This window comes from Nyctereutes procyonoides, unplaced genomic scaffold (genome assembly GCF_905146905.1).
Source record: "Nyctereutes procyonoides isolate TBG_1078 unplaced genomic scaffold, NYPRO_anot_genome, whole genome shotgun sequence".
NCBI lineage: Eukaryota > Metazoa > Chordata > Mammalia > Carnivora > Canidae > Nyctereutes > Nyctereutes procyonoides.
Window position 1 is genome coordinate 20,611,155 of NW_026575047.1, and position 15,732 is coordinate 20,626,886.

Genomic DNA, 15,732 nt, shown 5'->3' on the forward strand with positions numbered 1-15,732 from the left:
AGATCCCATTCAGAAGTAGCAACAGCCCCATGGTTTTGGGGAAGCCATAAGGCCAGGGTCGTGCTGCTGGGCTCCATCCCACCTCCACCACCTCACTCACTTTGAGGTCTTTGGGAAAGCCATGTAACCACCCTGTGCCTCAATTTTCCCGTTTGTTAAATGAGGTTCTCTGATGTGCCTGTCTCCCTGGTTTGTTTGAAGGAGACAGTCACACACACGCACTGCCTGTCACACACAGTCACTCGTCAGTTAGCTGACATTTATTATGCGTCTAGTATGCAGGCCACACCAGGTGCCTTAGAGAGCCTCCTGACCCTGGCAGTGACCCCTGTGAAGTCAGGGGTGGCTTTCTCCAGTTTATGGGTGAGCAGTCTGAAGGTCAGAGAGGAGAGGTGACTTGCCCAGGTGTGCTAGCTCGCTGGGGCCACTATCACAAAGCACCACAGACTTGGTGGCTTAAACAACAAGAAATTTATTCTGGAGGTTGGAAGTGGTGGATGAAGATGTGGGCAGGTTAGTTTCTTCTGAGGCCTCCCTCCTGGGCGTGTAGATGGCCATCTTCTGCCTGTTGTCCTCACAGGGCCGTCTCCCTATGTGTCTGTGTCCTGATCTCTTAAGGACACGGGTCATCATGGATCAGGGCTCACTCAGGTGACCTCATGTGACTTAATTACATCTTTTAAGATTTTATCTCCAAATACAGTCACATTCTTAGGTCCTGTGGGTTGGGACCTCCACATGGGGATTTTGGGGACACACCTCAGCCTCTAACAGTGGGTCAGCACAGGTGTAGGTGGTGGCACTGGGTTGGGAGCCAGGCCTGCGGGGACTGTGCTTCCCAGTCACCAGGCTGCCTCCCTACAGGGCACGCCCTGGCTGCTTGATGTCTCAGCCCAGCCACCCCTGTGGCCCCTCGGGAGGGCTTTCCGTGTGTCACTGCTGGGGGACCTTCTGTTCTCAGAGAATTCAGCAATATGCTTACGGGCTGGCAGGAAAAACATAGATATAAACTTTATAGTTGCCTTTAAATGACATTTTTATATGATCGCATAAAATTATTGCTGATGCCACAGTTAAAGTGCCATCGTTTTCCCAGAGGATCCCTGTTGAACTGTAGGTTGAAGGCAGGTGCTGAATGTATCTCTTGATTCATTTATTCAACAACCCGTGTGCCATTGCTCCATGTTGTATGGGAAATGTTAGGACACGGTGCAGGGGCAAGAGGGCCCGGGAAGGCTTTGCAGAAGCTGTTTGGAGCCAACCCCTAAGGCTCTTGTTGGCTAGTGAGCAAGGGAATGGTTCTTACACCATTCCAAGTGTCCAGAAACACCCATGAGGTTGCCATGGCCCGTGGGGCACAGTCCCTGACTTGCCGAGACCTGGGTCTGGGGTGGGCAGGGGCAAAGCTAGGACATTATTGGTTGGGGGGTGGCTGCCACAGTCTGGTGGCAGGATCAGGATGGTGGCAGGGAGTGGGACAAGTGGCCAGGCCTGGACATGGGGAGCCAGTGCTGATAGATCAGATGAGGAGCGGGGTGGAAGGAGACAAGGGGAGGCCGATTTCCCCCATCCAGCTGGAGCTGCAGGTGGTGCTGGCTCAGATATTCCCTGTGTTGGCCGCCCTCCCCACCTCCAGCTGGGCGCGGTCCCTCCCAGTCACTTTGCTCTTGCCTCATCTGGAGCCCAGTGCTGAGGAGCAGCTGGCATGGGCCCCTGTCTCCTGCCTCTGGACCTGGGGAGTAGCTCAGAGGCATCTGGCAGGTGAAGTGCGGGCAGCTTTTTAGACTTGCTTAGTTCAGTGGAGTAAGGAGCAGGTGCTCTGTCCACACCAGGCCAAGCCAGCCTTGCTCTGCTACACTTGGGTCATGGCCCCTAGGCTCAGCCCTCGGCTCCTCAGGGCAGAGCTGGTGGGACCCAGGAGGGCTTTGTCCCTTGATCCCATCTTTTCTGTCAGCATCCCTGCCCTGTACACCGGTGTGGCCTGGCCTGTCTCAGCAGGCCCGACCTCTCCCAGGCTGCCCTGCACACACCTCCGCTCCCTTCCACATTCTTTCTTCCTTGTCAACCTGTGAGAAAACTTCCCTTTACCCACTTATCCACTTTTGGTTTTCCTCCACCTGAGTCCTCACGGGCAGCTGTTCTGTTTCAGAGTGCATAGTCCAGGTTTTTTTCAGGGAAGCACAGAACCAGTAGGAAATGTGTGCGTGCATGTGTATGTGGGTGGGGAGGGAGAGGGAGACATATTTTTTTAAGAAGTTGGCTCACATGATCACAGAGGCTGACAAATCTGAACTTCCAGAGCAGGCAGCTGGAAATTTCAGCAAGAGCTGATGTTGCGGCCTAGAATCTGAAGCAGTCTGGAGGCTGAATTCCTTTCTCATCCGGGAGCTTGGCTTTTTCTGGAGGCCATCAGCTGATTGGGCAAGGCCCACCCATATTATGAAGGGTCACCTCCTTTACTCAAGTTCTGTTGACTTAAATGTGAATCACATCTCCCCCTCCCCCCCACCAAAAAAAAAAAATGCCTTCACAGCAACATCTTACACTGGTGTTTGGCCACAAGGCCTGATACCCTGGCCCTGCCAAGTTGACACCTAACATTAACTGTCTTGAGGCTCAGTATCACCCGTCAGTGCAGGCTGGGGATGTGACCAGTCTCCTTCTTCTGACTCTGATCCCTGTCAGCAGTAGCCTGGGAAATCAGGACAGTGTAGCCTCCTAGAAAGGGCAATGCTAAAAGCATTTAGTCCCTTACAAGGACACTCATGTTAAATATTTAAAATTCTAGCTCCTTGGCATTCAGTCCATTAGGAAAAGACTCCCAGTTCCACCCCTGGGAGAGGGGTAGGTCCAGGACCAAAGGTTCCCCGTTTTATTTCTGTGGTTGCAAGTATTTGATGCAAGGAGGTGCTGATCTTCTGTCTTTGCCTGGGCTGCTTTTGCTTCTTTCTCCGCTGCTGTAAATAAGGGTTGATCAATACCCAGGGACGTTGTAAAATTCCTCACCTGAAGTTAATTTCAACGCATCAGTATACCGTCAACAGCACAGTCTGGGAAAACTGTTGCCACCTTCCACGGAAGCACTTATCTTCCCTGAGATACAGTTGGTTTCCATTCTTTGGAGACTGGTATGATTTAGAGAGTTAATGGATTGCAAAGGGTTCCTGCTGTATGTGTGTGTGTGTGTGAGTGTGTGTGTGTTTTGTGTGATACTTGCAAAGATTGAATAATGCATTTTGGAGTGTTTTAAGAAAATATCCCCTTGGCACATGTTATAAGTCATGTTTTAAATTTTGTTGATTAGAAAAATATGCTCAGGTGGGATTGGCAGCCTGGCACCTGAGGAGCCAGGATCTGGGGCCAGGTGCCTGGGGGGTGAGCCTGGTTCTGTCCCCCAGCAGGTCCTCCCCCCACCCCCAGGCAGGTCATGGATGCATCTCTAAGCTGTTGCTATCAACCTCAAAACCGTTATCTCGGTCTCAAGGCTCCTAGGAGTTAATGTGGGGGATCTGTTGGAGCCCCCAGCCTGTGAGGGGGCAGCTCAATGAGAGTGGTTGCCTCTCTCTACCTCCATCTTTCCTAAGCCCACAATCCGACGCCTGGGCACTGGAAAGGTATTTCTGGTGTGAAATATGCTCATCTTTGGTGAGAGATGATTTCTGCCTGTGTGTCTTGTGTTTTATCACTGAGAAATTGTCCTCTCTTGTGAAGCTCCAAATTGGAAGAGATGTCAAAGGCTTGACTGCCCTCTCCAGCATCTTCAGATGTTTTTCTACCTCTAGAGAAATTCTCAAGAAAATAGTAGGAAATATAGTAGGAAGTAAAACAGTAGGTGGGATGGATGAGAGTCAGGACAGTGGGGGTGGCATGATATTGGGATATTGGGGCGTGGGGGCCCGGGAGGGTCTCAGGGGCCTTCTGGCACCAAGGGGCATGGGGAGGTGGTGGCTGGGTCTGGCTGGCTCCCCCAGCTCTAACCCTGACCACCTCTCCCGTGGCTCGCGCCGCAGGTAGGCAAACTGCGGGAGCGGCTGCAGGAGGCCAAGCTGGAGCGCGAGCAGGAGCAGCGGCGGCACACGGCCTACATCTCGGAGCTCAGGGCCAAGCTGCACGAGGAGAAGACCAAGGAGCTGCAGGCGCTGCGCGAGGTGCTCATCCGGCAGCACGAGCAGGAGGCGGCGCGCACGGCCAAGATCAAGGAGGGCGAGCTGCAGCGGCTGCAGGCCACGCTCAATGTGCTGCGGGACGGCGCGGCCGACAAGGTCAAGACTGCGCTGCTGGCTGAGGCGCGAGAGGAGGCGCGCAGGACCTTTGACGGCGAGCGCCTGCGGCTGCAACAGGAAATCCTGGAGCTCAAGGCTGCGCGCAAACAGGCAGAGGAGGCGCTCAGCAACTGCATGCAGGCTGACAAGACCAAGGCGGCGGATCTTCGCGCTGCCTACCAGGCGCACCAGGACGAGGTGCATCGCATCAAGCGCGAGTGCGAGCGGGACATCCGCAGGCTGGTACGTGCTGCCTGCACCCCTTCCCAGCTGGCGTGCATGCACCTTTTTCTTCCCGCCCACGTGCATCCTGTCCTCCATGCATTCTTTCCTCCCCCGCTTGCATGTATCCTTTCCTTTCCATAGGTGTGCAGTAAACAGAGTTCTGAGGACCCACTGTGTAGTGAGCAAAGACGTGGTTCTAGATGCTGGGCTTCTAGCAAAGTTCCTGCCCATTCTCGTGGTGGCAAAGAGGCTTTGGGTGCTTAGAACTCTTCTTGCTAGGTGTGGGATCCTTGGTACTGCGTGGAACAGCTCAGATGCACAAGTTCCTCACCTGTAAGATGAGGTTAATAGATAAGGGGCAGGGGTATTGGAAGAAAGGACCGTGAAAGCTTAGTGAAGTGCTGGGCCTTTATTTATTCATTTAATTAATGAACCAGAGCACATTTATACCTCCAGATAAGACGAGTTTATAGGGACGGGCCAGCCATTCTGTTGCAACAACTGGGGAAAACCATAAGTTGCAAACCTATGTTTAAGGACTGGAGAGCTATGGAGTTCTGAGGTCTAGAATAGTTAAAATTTCAAAGGGAGGAGAGAGAGCCTGTTCAGATGAACTGACAGTTACTAGCCACTTTCTTCCCTTGGGGGCATTTGCTCATCCTGGGTGTGGGCTAGGGATTGGGCTTCCCCCAGCAAAGAGACTCAGGCAGGGCTGAGTGAGGTGATCAGGGCTTTTTGCCATCTTTCAGGGTCAGCATGACAAACAGGAGACTAGAGGATCCCACACAATGGGTCAGTTTTTACCCTAAAATATTCATGGAGTTCTGGGGTGATGAGGGAGGCCAAGTAAGGCCGGGCAAAAGGGCAGAATAAACTCTCCCAGAGCCATACCATACTTAGGAAACAGCTGGCCAGACAGAGGGGCTGCAACAGGCACATCACCAGTCTGCCCCTTGGGACAACTGTTGGACTTCGAACGTGTACACTTCAGAAGGTTGAAAAAGCAAGTAAGCTAAGCTGCTCAGAGTAGCGTCGACAGCAACAATAGTGATATTTTACAAGAGGCACATCTTGATTATGAGGACATGATTAGACTGAAAATTATAAGGATAGAAATAATAGGTACAATGTCCACACACAAACCAAAGGAAAGCTGGTCTATCTGTATTCATGTCAAAGATCTTAAGGCCAGGAGTAAAACTAAAGAAAAGGAGGGATCATTCTTAATAATAAAGGGGTCAATTCTTTTTTTTTTAAAGGGGTCAATTCTTAATGGCACTTGATAACAAAACTTCAAAACGTGCAAAAGAAAAACATCAAAACTGAAAGGAGAAACAAATCCACAGTTATATTTGGAGAGTAGCACTGTGTCTCAGCAACTGATAGAGCACAGAGAATAGATGAACGAAGATACGCAAAATTTAAACAGTACAGTGAACTGACTGGACCTAAACCAACAATACAGTATTCTAGCAGCTGCAGATAACATTCTTTTCAAGGAGACATACACATTTTCTTGTATGTACTGTTTAGATTTAAAATGTAGTCTTTAGAGTAAAATAGATTTTAGACAAAAAGGAAGAAACAGTGAAAATAAAAAATCTGAGCTTCCATCCCAAGAAGAAAGAAAAAGAACAGCAAATCAGTCTCTGAGAAAGCAGAATGAAGGTCCTTAAAGAGCAGGAATCACTGAAATAAATCAGTAAAGAAAATCAACACATCAAAAGTTAAAGTAGGTAAACTGATAATTCCTGAGGAATACCAATGAAGGGACAAAGAGACAAGTCCTTAGTATACGGAATATAAAAGGGGCACTACCACAGGCCCTACAGAAGTTAAAGAGATAGTACAAGGACTTTATGAACAGCATATATCAGTGAACTTCAAACTTGGGTGAAGTGGGCAGATTCCTTGAACAAATATGACTTAACCAAACGGACACTATAAGAAATAGAAAATGTGAGTAGTCCTGTGGCTCTTCAAGAAATTAAATCTGTAATTAATAGTTTTCCCAGGATGAAAAGGTCAAGCCCAGAAGCTTCTCAGGTAAATTCTTCTAAGTATTTAAGGAAGAAATAAAACTAATGACAGACTCTTCCAGAAGAGAAATTGGGAACATATTCGAATTCATTTTATGAAGCCAGCATAACTGATCCCCAAACCAGTGATACTACAAGAAAAGGTTTAAAGTATCCTTTATAAACCTAGCCACCAGAGTACTAAATAAAATATTGACAAATACAATCCAACAATATTTAGAAGGGCTGATAAGCTATGGCCAAGTTGGGTTTATTCTAGGAATTCAAAGATTGGTTTAATATTCAGAAATCAGTGAGTGTAATTTAATTGGTAATAGAATAAAGGAGAAAAAAACCTCATATGATCATTTTAATACAGAATAAGCACTTCATAAAATTCAACTTCACAATATAAACTCTCAGCAAACTATGAATAGAGTAGAATTTCCTGAATCTGGTAAGGAGTTCTATTAAAAAATATTAACAATGTGTATAGTGATAAAATATAGAACACTTCCTAATTCAAAGACAGAATAAGATATCTACTGTCACCACATCTGTTCAGCATTGCACTGGCTAGGACCTCAAATACAAAAGACAATAAAAAGAAAAGTTCTAAAGATTGAAAAAAAAGTATTCATAGTTGTTATGATTGTGTTGGAGAAAATCTAAGAGATTCTACAAACTATTAGAATCAGTAAGTGAATTTATCAAAATCTCTATGTGGAAAGAAAATATGAAAAATAAACTGTGCTTCTATTTACTAGCAATGAATAATGGGAAAATAGAACTTTAAAAAAGACCACTTATAATAGAGCACCATGACCTAGGAATAAAGTTTAATGGAAGTTGTATAAGATTTCCATTCTGAAAACTAGAAGACATGACTGAGGAAAAAAAATAAAGGAGTTCTAATGTAGGGAGAAGCCATTTTCCTTGTATCAATATCATTTCTTTCATAATTGATCTATAGATTCAGGACAATCCCTATCATAACCCCAACAGACTTTTTTTTTTTTGGTAGACATTGGCAAGTAGTTTCTAAATTTGATATAAAAAATTAAAAGACCTAAAGTCACAATCTTGAAGGCAAGCAAAAACTATAAACCTCATACTCCCATATAACCAAGCTTACTATCAACACAGGCTGAAGGATGTGTGGGTAAATCACTGGAACCAGACCTATGCACATGTGGCTACCTGGTTTAGGAAACATAACACCTCAGTCCAGTAAGGAAAGGATGGTCTTTCAATAAACAGTGTTGAAAGTAGTCAGACGTCTGTAAGAAAAACAACATAAAACAGGAATAGTGATCCTCATATCATTCTATCTGTAGATTAATTCAAGGTGGACCATAGACCTAGATGTTAGAAAGTGAACAGTGAAGCAGTTAGGACAACACAGAACAATATTTTCATGATCTTGGGGTAGGTAAATATTTCTCAGACAAGACACAAACACACTATTCATATAAATGCGCTATTCAGAGAAGGTTGTACACCAAAGATTTAAAAAATAAATTTTGTTCATCCAAAGGCATCAATAAAAGACAAGATACAGCACAGATCAGAAGATATTTTCAACACATGTATCACTGACAACTTCTATTGGATTATAAAAACAACTTTGAAGCAATAAGAAAAATAATTAAAATGGGCAAAGATTCAAAAGGATATTTTGAAAGAGAAAAGATGTACTTAAATGACAGATAAGTGTATGAAAAGATGCCCAACCCCACTGATCATCAGGGAAACACAAATTATAACTAGATACTGCTTCACACCCACTTGAATGGCTGTAATTAAAAAAACAAAACAAAAACAACAGACAATAACAGATACTCGGGAAGATGTGGGAATGCTCTGACACTGCTGTTGGGATCATAAAATGCTCTGAGCACTTCGGAAAATGATTTGGCAGTTTCTTAAAATAACAGTTTACCTGCTGCCCCAGCACTTCCACCCCCAGGTGGAGACCCAAGGGAAATGAAAACACATGTTTACATAAAGTCGCAAATGTGATCACAGCAACACTTTGTAATGGTAAAAAAGTGGAAGCAACCTAAATGTCCATCAGTTGGGGAATGGATAAAATGTGGTATGTTCGTATAATGGACAACTGTTTGGCAGTAAGAAAGAGGGCAATATTGAGGGTGTAAACAGCACCCACCATGATGAAATACTCCATCAGGATGACCCTGGAGAAAGTAGAGTTGTCATTCCGTCCATTGAATATTTATTTGCCTGAGTTCCAGCACTAACCTAGGCACCAGAGCTGCAAAGAATAAGTTGTGAACCTAGACGGCAAAGAGCTGACAGTCACCCAGGTGATGAAGTATGAACAGATTATCACAGTGTGAGATCAGTGGTAGGACCAGGCCAGCTCAGAAGGCAGCAAAAAAGAGCAAGTGGTGACTCTGATATGTCAACCCAGGAGTAATTTCACAGAGGAAGTGACATGGGTTTTGAAGGATGAATAGGAGTTTGTCAAATGACGAGAGACCATTGCATGCAGAGGGAAAGACACTGGAAGTAGGAGCACAGTGTGATCATTTTTATTGTAAATTTAAAATAGCCATAGTGATGTTTGGTTCATGAATTCCCAATAAAATATTAAATGAAAATACAGTTGTACCTGCCATTGTTAAATACTAGAGACTTTATTTTCTTCCCTTTAATAAAAGTTTTAAAATTATGAAAGGTTTCGGGCACCTGGGTGACTCAGTCGGTTAAGCATCCCCCTCTTGATTTCAGCTAAGGTCATGATCTCAGGGTCGTGAGATTGAGCCCCATGTGGGGCTCCATGCTGGGTGTGGAGCCTGCTGGAGGGTCTCTCTCCCTTTCCCTCTGGTTCTCTCTCTGTAAAAATAATTATGAAATGTTTCTGGCAAAAAGTATAGGTGAGATAATAAACCCTTCCGTACCCATCACACAGAAGTATCCAGGCACAATTGAACCCCCCTGCCCGTGTCCAGGCCGCTGCCCCTGAATTTGGAGTGCATGATTGCACTTCCCATGCACATGCAGCTATAAAGGGTACGCTGCCTTCCGATGACTTGTAGTCAATGACACATTTCAGAAGGGGGTGTCTTCCCTGGAGGATGTCCTCTGGCAGACCTCATCGTAGCACGCATGCATGCAGGGCTTGGGTGGCAGCATAATGATGGAAAGCATTTTGCTTGCATCCTGTCTTATATCCTGATGGACACTCACGGGTGGGCACAACACAAAATGCCCTCGCTGTGGTTTTAAAACTGCCCTCCGTGGGGCCCTGCACCACAGGACGTAGGGCCAGGGCTCTGGCTGTGGGGGTGGGGAGGACGGACGGCTGAGCAGCGGGTGATGTTGCCAGTGCCCAGGAACGTGTCCCGTTCTCCCTGTCGGGTTTCTGTAGACAGAATCATTGCAGGAAGTGGTTCTTTACCTGCTGTCTCACTTTGTGGAACAGAAAGGCAGTCCAGGGAAGGGGACTTCAGAGGTCATATCCAGCTCAGAGAGTGGAGGAGGCATTATCATGTCAGGGGAAGGGAAGCCTTTGGAGAAAGTATGCTTTTTTTTTTTCCTCCCATATTTTATTCCTGAGAGAGACACAGAGAGAGGTAGAGACATAGGCAGAGGGAGAAACAGGCTCCCTGTGGGGAGCCCAACGCAGGACTCAATCCCAGGATCCTGGGATCATGCCCTGAGCCGAAGGCAGATGCTCAACTGCTAAGCCATCCAGGCATCCCTGGACAAAGTCTGCTCTTGGTGTGAATCCAGTCTTGCTCACTGGGTGAGCCCGATTGAGTCGCTTACTATCTCTGAGCCTGTGGCGTCTCACCTCCGAAATGGGAGCAATCCCATACCTGCCCCAGGGTGATGAGAGTACAGCGGACTCCAGCTTATCATTTTCCATAAGAGGAGACCTGTGAACTCACATTCCTCTCTTGCAGGAGAAGTTTATATTTAAGGCAAATAAAATGAGGAAGGAACAAATATTTGTATCAGGGACTGCTTGAGCTTGATTCAAAATTCACCAACGGATTTGGTGCCGGTTTCCGTTTCAGCGCTAAATAGGAGTATCCTCAATTCAGGTGTCCTCGGTGTGTGTGTGATTTTCTCTTTAAAGGGCCACTTGGAGAATTGAGTGACAAGATCAGGTGTCCATTTCTCCTGTTATCCGCCAGTTTGGAAAATGTAAATCCTCAGGCAAGCCTGTTGCTCATGGCAATGTGTTTGGAGGGTGGCCTATGCTTCATTTCTTCGTCCACTGGATCAGATTAGGAATGCAGGAAGGCCTTTGGGCCCTGCTCACACATCAACATGCCCCTTAAGAGAGGCAAATCAGAAAAGGTGGTTATGGTCCACGTGGGGCAGTAACACTAGTTTCTGGACTCATTTCCTAGACCAGTTAGGCTTTGGCCAGGTTGCACATAATAGACAACTCCTCCAGGACACTGGGGTTTAAAAACTGGACATTTCTCATGTACAGAGTCTGGAAAGGGCTGCCACAGGGCTCCACAGAATAGTGAGGGATACATGTACCTCCCAGGTTTGCCCTCTGAATGGGCTTTGGGTGTGGCTCTGGTCCTCATGGCCCCTCATCCCCGTGGAGTGCCAGCCCTCACATCATCATCCTGGGTTGACAGTAGGAGGGTAGAGGAAGAAGGACGTGGTCTTCCCTGAAGTTCCATACACTTCCCCTTCCAGCTCTTTGGCCAGCACTTACTCAGCCTCACCTAGTTGCAAGGGGCCTGGGAAATGTCCTTTTACTGAGTGCACAGCAGCTGCTAATAAATCCCAGCCCGGTCCTCTGTTAGTTTTCCAGGGCTGCCGTAACAAATTACTGCAAGGTCAGTAGCTTAAAACCAGAATTTATTCTCTCACGGCTGGAAGTCTGAAATCAGGGGTCAGTGGGACCATGCTCCCTCTGCAGCTTCCAAGGAAGCGTCCCTTACCTCTTCCAACTTCTGGTGGTGGCCGAGAATCCTTGGTGTTCCCAGATTCCAGATCGCGGGCTCTGCTGCCATGTGGCCTTCAACTCCCCTGTGCGTCTGTGTCTGGTCCCCTTCTGGCAGGGACACTGGGAGATCCAGGGCCCACCCTAATCTGCTCTGACCTCGTCTTCACTTACATCATCATCACATCTGCGGAGACACCCCCTGTTTCCAAATAAGATCTCATTCTGACTTTTAGGGTGGATGTGAAGTTTGGGTGAATGCTCCTACTAGTCACTGGCCACAGGTACCAAAGGAGGAGGGTGAGAACCGGTATGGGGGGAGCAGCCTCAGCTTCATTCCTTGTTCCCCAAATCCTGGGGTGAAGCGGAGCTAACAGAGTTAGTCACACATTGGTGGGCATGTCGGGAGCGGGAGGCAGGAAGATTTTCACCAGGACGAATGTCCTGCTGGGTGTGGGGCACATGGGATGGCGCGGGTTCTGCAGAGGCTGACCTGCGTTTGCATCATGGCTCTGCTGCTAACTGGAGCCTGGGTGTGTGCGTCGCCCGGGGCCTCACCTGGCTGTAAGATGGGGTAAATGCAATCTCCTGTGAGGGTCTTGGGAAGACCTCGAGAGAGCATGGCCCATCAGTTCGCATGTAGTACTGAGCTCGCACTGGCACACGAGAAGGAAGGAACAGCCATCGCCCAGGTGGTGTGCTTTCCCTAACTCTGGGTCAGGCTCTTTTGGTTGCAAGTCGCAGAAATTCTGCCTTGAACCACCTTGAACCGTCCTCTGTCAGCTGTTGTAGCTGAAGGAGTGGGATCCTGGTTTGTCAGGCTCTGCCCTGCCTCCTGCTGCGTCATTCTCAGCCTGTGGGGGCTCGCACTGGGCTGGTGAGATGCCACCGCGGTGCTAGGCCCCCATCCTCACATGCACAGCCCAGAGAAAGGCTCTATTTTGGCTCCTAATGAGGAGGAGACGGGGGTCCTAGCTGTGTTGCCTCCAGGCCGTTGGCTCTGACTGGCTCATGTATCCATCCAGGGCCAGTTACTGCCAGAGGGCAGGACATGTGGCTGGTGTGAGCCAATCAGGGCCTGCCCTGGGAGCTGCAATGGCTTCGGCCCCACCCCTCTCCTAAAGCATACCCTGAGACCAGAAGCTGGGAGAGGAATGGTTTCACACGCAGGTGTTGCAGGTCAGGTATTCTCGACATGAGGGATTCGTGGCCTCGTCAGGGTCCTGGGGGCAGGGGGCAGGATGGTGAAGAGCTCAGCCTGGGAGCCAGACACAAAGTCAGCAAATGGAGTGCCTGCCCTTGGCTGTGTGAGCTTGGCAAGACCTCAGGGGACCTCAGGGTGCCGGCTGGGGAACTAGAACAACCTAGCCGAGGTCGACTCCAGAAGACATTCTGCATTGACCATTTGTTCCTGGATGTCATCTCTGCTGCTGGGGACTATTTCCTAGGAACCTTTGCCAGAGTGATGGGTGTAAGCCCTCTCTCTGCTCATTGCCTGGGCTAAGTGGGAGAATTGGCACTTATCTTGGTGCAGAATTTGGGATTCCAGAAGTGTCTGGCTTGCAATGCTGCTGCTCTGTGTGGGAGGAGCTGGTGTAATGCATGGTGGGGGCTCCAATTCTAGGCTCCAGTGCAAAGCAAGAAGCATGTGGCCTGGGTGCTATGGGGGACCCTACACATAAATGTGCAACACCGCTGCCCCCTCCACCCCCAGCACTATTGATTCCTGCACTTTATTTTTTTCTGCTGGCACTGAGCACTCTCTCTGATCTACTGCAGGTTGATTTGTTTATTATGTTTATTGGCTACCTCCCCCTCTAGAATGGAAGCTCTGAGGGCAGGGACGCAGGTCTGTTTTGCTCATAGAGGCTTCTCAGTACCCATTGATGGCACCGGGCTCAGTATTTGTTGCATTAATGAAAGCAGGTGAGTGGTTTAATTAATGAACTCCTTTCACATACTTCTTACTGCTTCTGGACTGGCATCGGCAGTGGCAACAAGTCTTTTGCATCCTCAAGGATTCTTTTTTTTTTTTTTTTTGATTCTTCCCTACTGGGGGGAGGGAGACCTTCAGAGGGGGTTCGGCTGAGGTGGGGAGCTGCTGGTGGATCGCCACCAGGGGGAGCCCCGGGCACATCAGCAGTTGCTTCAGGAGCCCCACCTGGCTGGCCCTGGGCTGGCCTGGGAGATGGTCACACTGGGCTGGGGATGTGAGGGGGGCAGCACACGTTTTACTCTCAAAGGTGACTCAGAGAATTTTCCAGAACTGTAGGATTTTGCATGAAAACCTCCTGGTATTTGGGGTGGATTGGTACCATTTCTCCTTTCCATAATCTCATTATTTGATTAGTTTTTAATGGTCTGCTGCTTAAACAAGATAGCCTTATGTTCACCAGGAGCTAACTCAGATGAGTGGTGGCAGCCAGCGTTGGTCGCAGCTTGTCATATGCCAGGCTGTGCCCTGCAATCTAAATCTCCACAACTGGACCGAGTAGGTTCTAGAGAGGTCTCCGGGTCCCCACCTTACAGAAGGCTGAGGCTGGGTCTGACAGGTGGCCCGCCTGTGTGCCGGGACGTCACACAGGGTATGGGGGGAGGCTTTTGAGCCCACTTTGGTCTGCTGCCAGGGCGGGGCTCTGACCAGCATTGCTCGCCGTGGCGGTGTGTTTGGAGGCTCGAGGTGTCCGAGTCACAGGAAGAGGTACAGATCACAGTCGGCTTTAATTATTCACGCTGACTGTGCTGAGAAGGGCATTGGTCTTCTTCCCCTGTGGCTTTCTTAACAAATGGCCACAAGCTTAGTGGCTGAAAACTCCAGAAGTGTGTTCCTGCACAGTCTGGAGGCCAGCAGTCAGATGTGTCGGTAGGGTTGTGCCCCTCTGGGGGCTCCAGGGGAGGGTCCTTCCTGCCCTTCCCCACTGCCGGGGCTCCTGGCCCTGCGTCCCTCTCTCTTCCGTCTCCACATGGCCTCCTCCCTGTGGCTTCTCCTTTCTCTCCCTGTCCTCTCTTCTTACAAGGATGCTCATAATAATAATAATAATAATAAATATAAATATAATATGTATTAATATAATTGTATTAATGTAATATAAATAAAATATAAATAATATATTTATATAATTATATTATTTATTATTATTAGGGCCCACCCCAGTTAATCCAGGATGATCTCCTCATTTTACTATCTCTAACCTAACTACATCTGCAAAGACCCCCTTCCCAAATGAGGTCATGGTCCCAGGAATCCAAAGTAAGGACACGGGCATGTCTTTTGAAGGACCACAATTCAAACATCTACTGTATTCATTTATTTCCGCAATATCCAAATACCCAAAGGAGACAGTCTAAGAAGGACAGGTACTACTGTTTGTGGAGACCTACTATGTGCCGCTGGACAACTTTCACTAGAGCTAGCGTCTGCTGAATGCCTGCTTCATGCCAGGCGCTTTCTGCGTGTGAGCACGTTTCATTTGCAAAATATCCCTCCCTATTCATCATGTGCTGTTTTTTTTTTTTTTGACATTTTGTTTATTTATGAGAGACACACACAGAGAGAGGCAGAGACACAGGCAGAGGGATAAGCAGGCTCCCCGCAGGGAGCTTGATGCAGGACTTGATCCCAGGATCCCAGGATCACGCCCTGAGCTGAAGGCAGACGCTCAACCACTGAGTCCCCCAGGCAGCCCAGTCGTGTGCTGTTCTTATCCCATTTCACAGGTGAGAACACAGAGGTGCAGGAGGAAATCAGGGAACACGACCGAGGTGATGGAGCCGGGAAGCAGTAGGGTCAAGGCTCTAAGGCAGGCGGCCTGGGCCCCGTGGCCTGGTTCCCCACCAGCCTGCTTGTCTCTGCTCCCCTTTTGGGTGACTATTCCTATGTCCCCTTTTCTATGTGAAGAGGCTGAGGTGTAGAGCAGTTATGTGGCTTGGCCGAGGTCACACAGCTTGCCTGTGGGAGCCGTGTGCCCATCCTAATGTCTTGCCCCAGATGCTGTGCTTTCTCCACTCTGCAAAGTCGTTGATCTCAACTGGCTATCACTTTTCGGTTGGCTGATCAAGGCAGTATTGTGTTGTGCTGCTTCCACACCGGCCCGTGCGTGGGGGGCCCTCCCAGATACGTATTAAATAACACCGCAGATATTCCATCCCAAGGGCTTTATCCATAGGGGATTGTGTCGAAACCACTCTTAGTAAAGCACTGGTGTTCTTTTCAGAGCTGGCTGTGTGCCTTAGATCAGACCGCATTTATTTCTAAATCCCGAGATGATAGAGGAATCACTGTAGCCGA

General features: G+C 48.3%; 1 protein-coding gene across 2 annotated transcripts in view; it reads left to right on the forward strand.

The window, feature by feature from the left end:
- The window catches only part of JAKMIP1 (janus kinase and microtubule interacting protein 1), a 112,133-nt gene that overhangs the window by 64,706 nt on the left and 31,695 nt on the right, over window positions 1-15,732 (forward strand). Inside the window, exon 4 of one of the 2 annotated variants that reach the window (XM_055326439.1) lies at window positions 4,011-4,505. The exons of the other annotated variant lie outside the window; for it this stretch is intronic. Coding sequence (XP_055182414.1) covers window positions 4,011-4,505 — 495 coding nt within the window. The remainder of the gene's footprint in view (window positions 1-4,010; window positions 4,506-15,732) is intronic. 2 annotated transcript variants of the gene reach the window in all.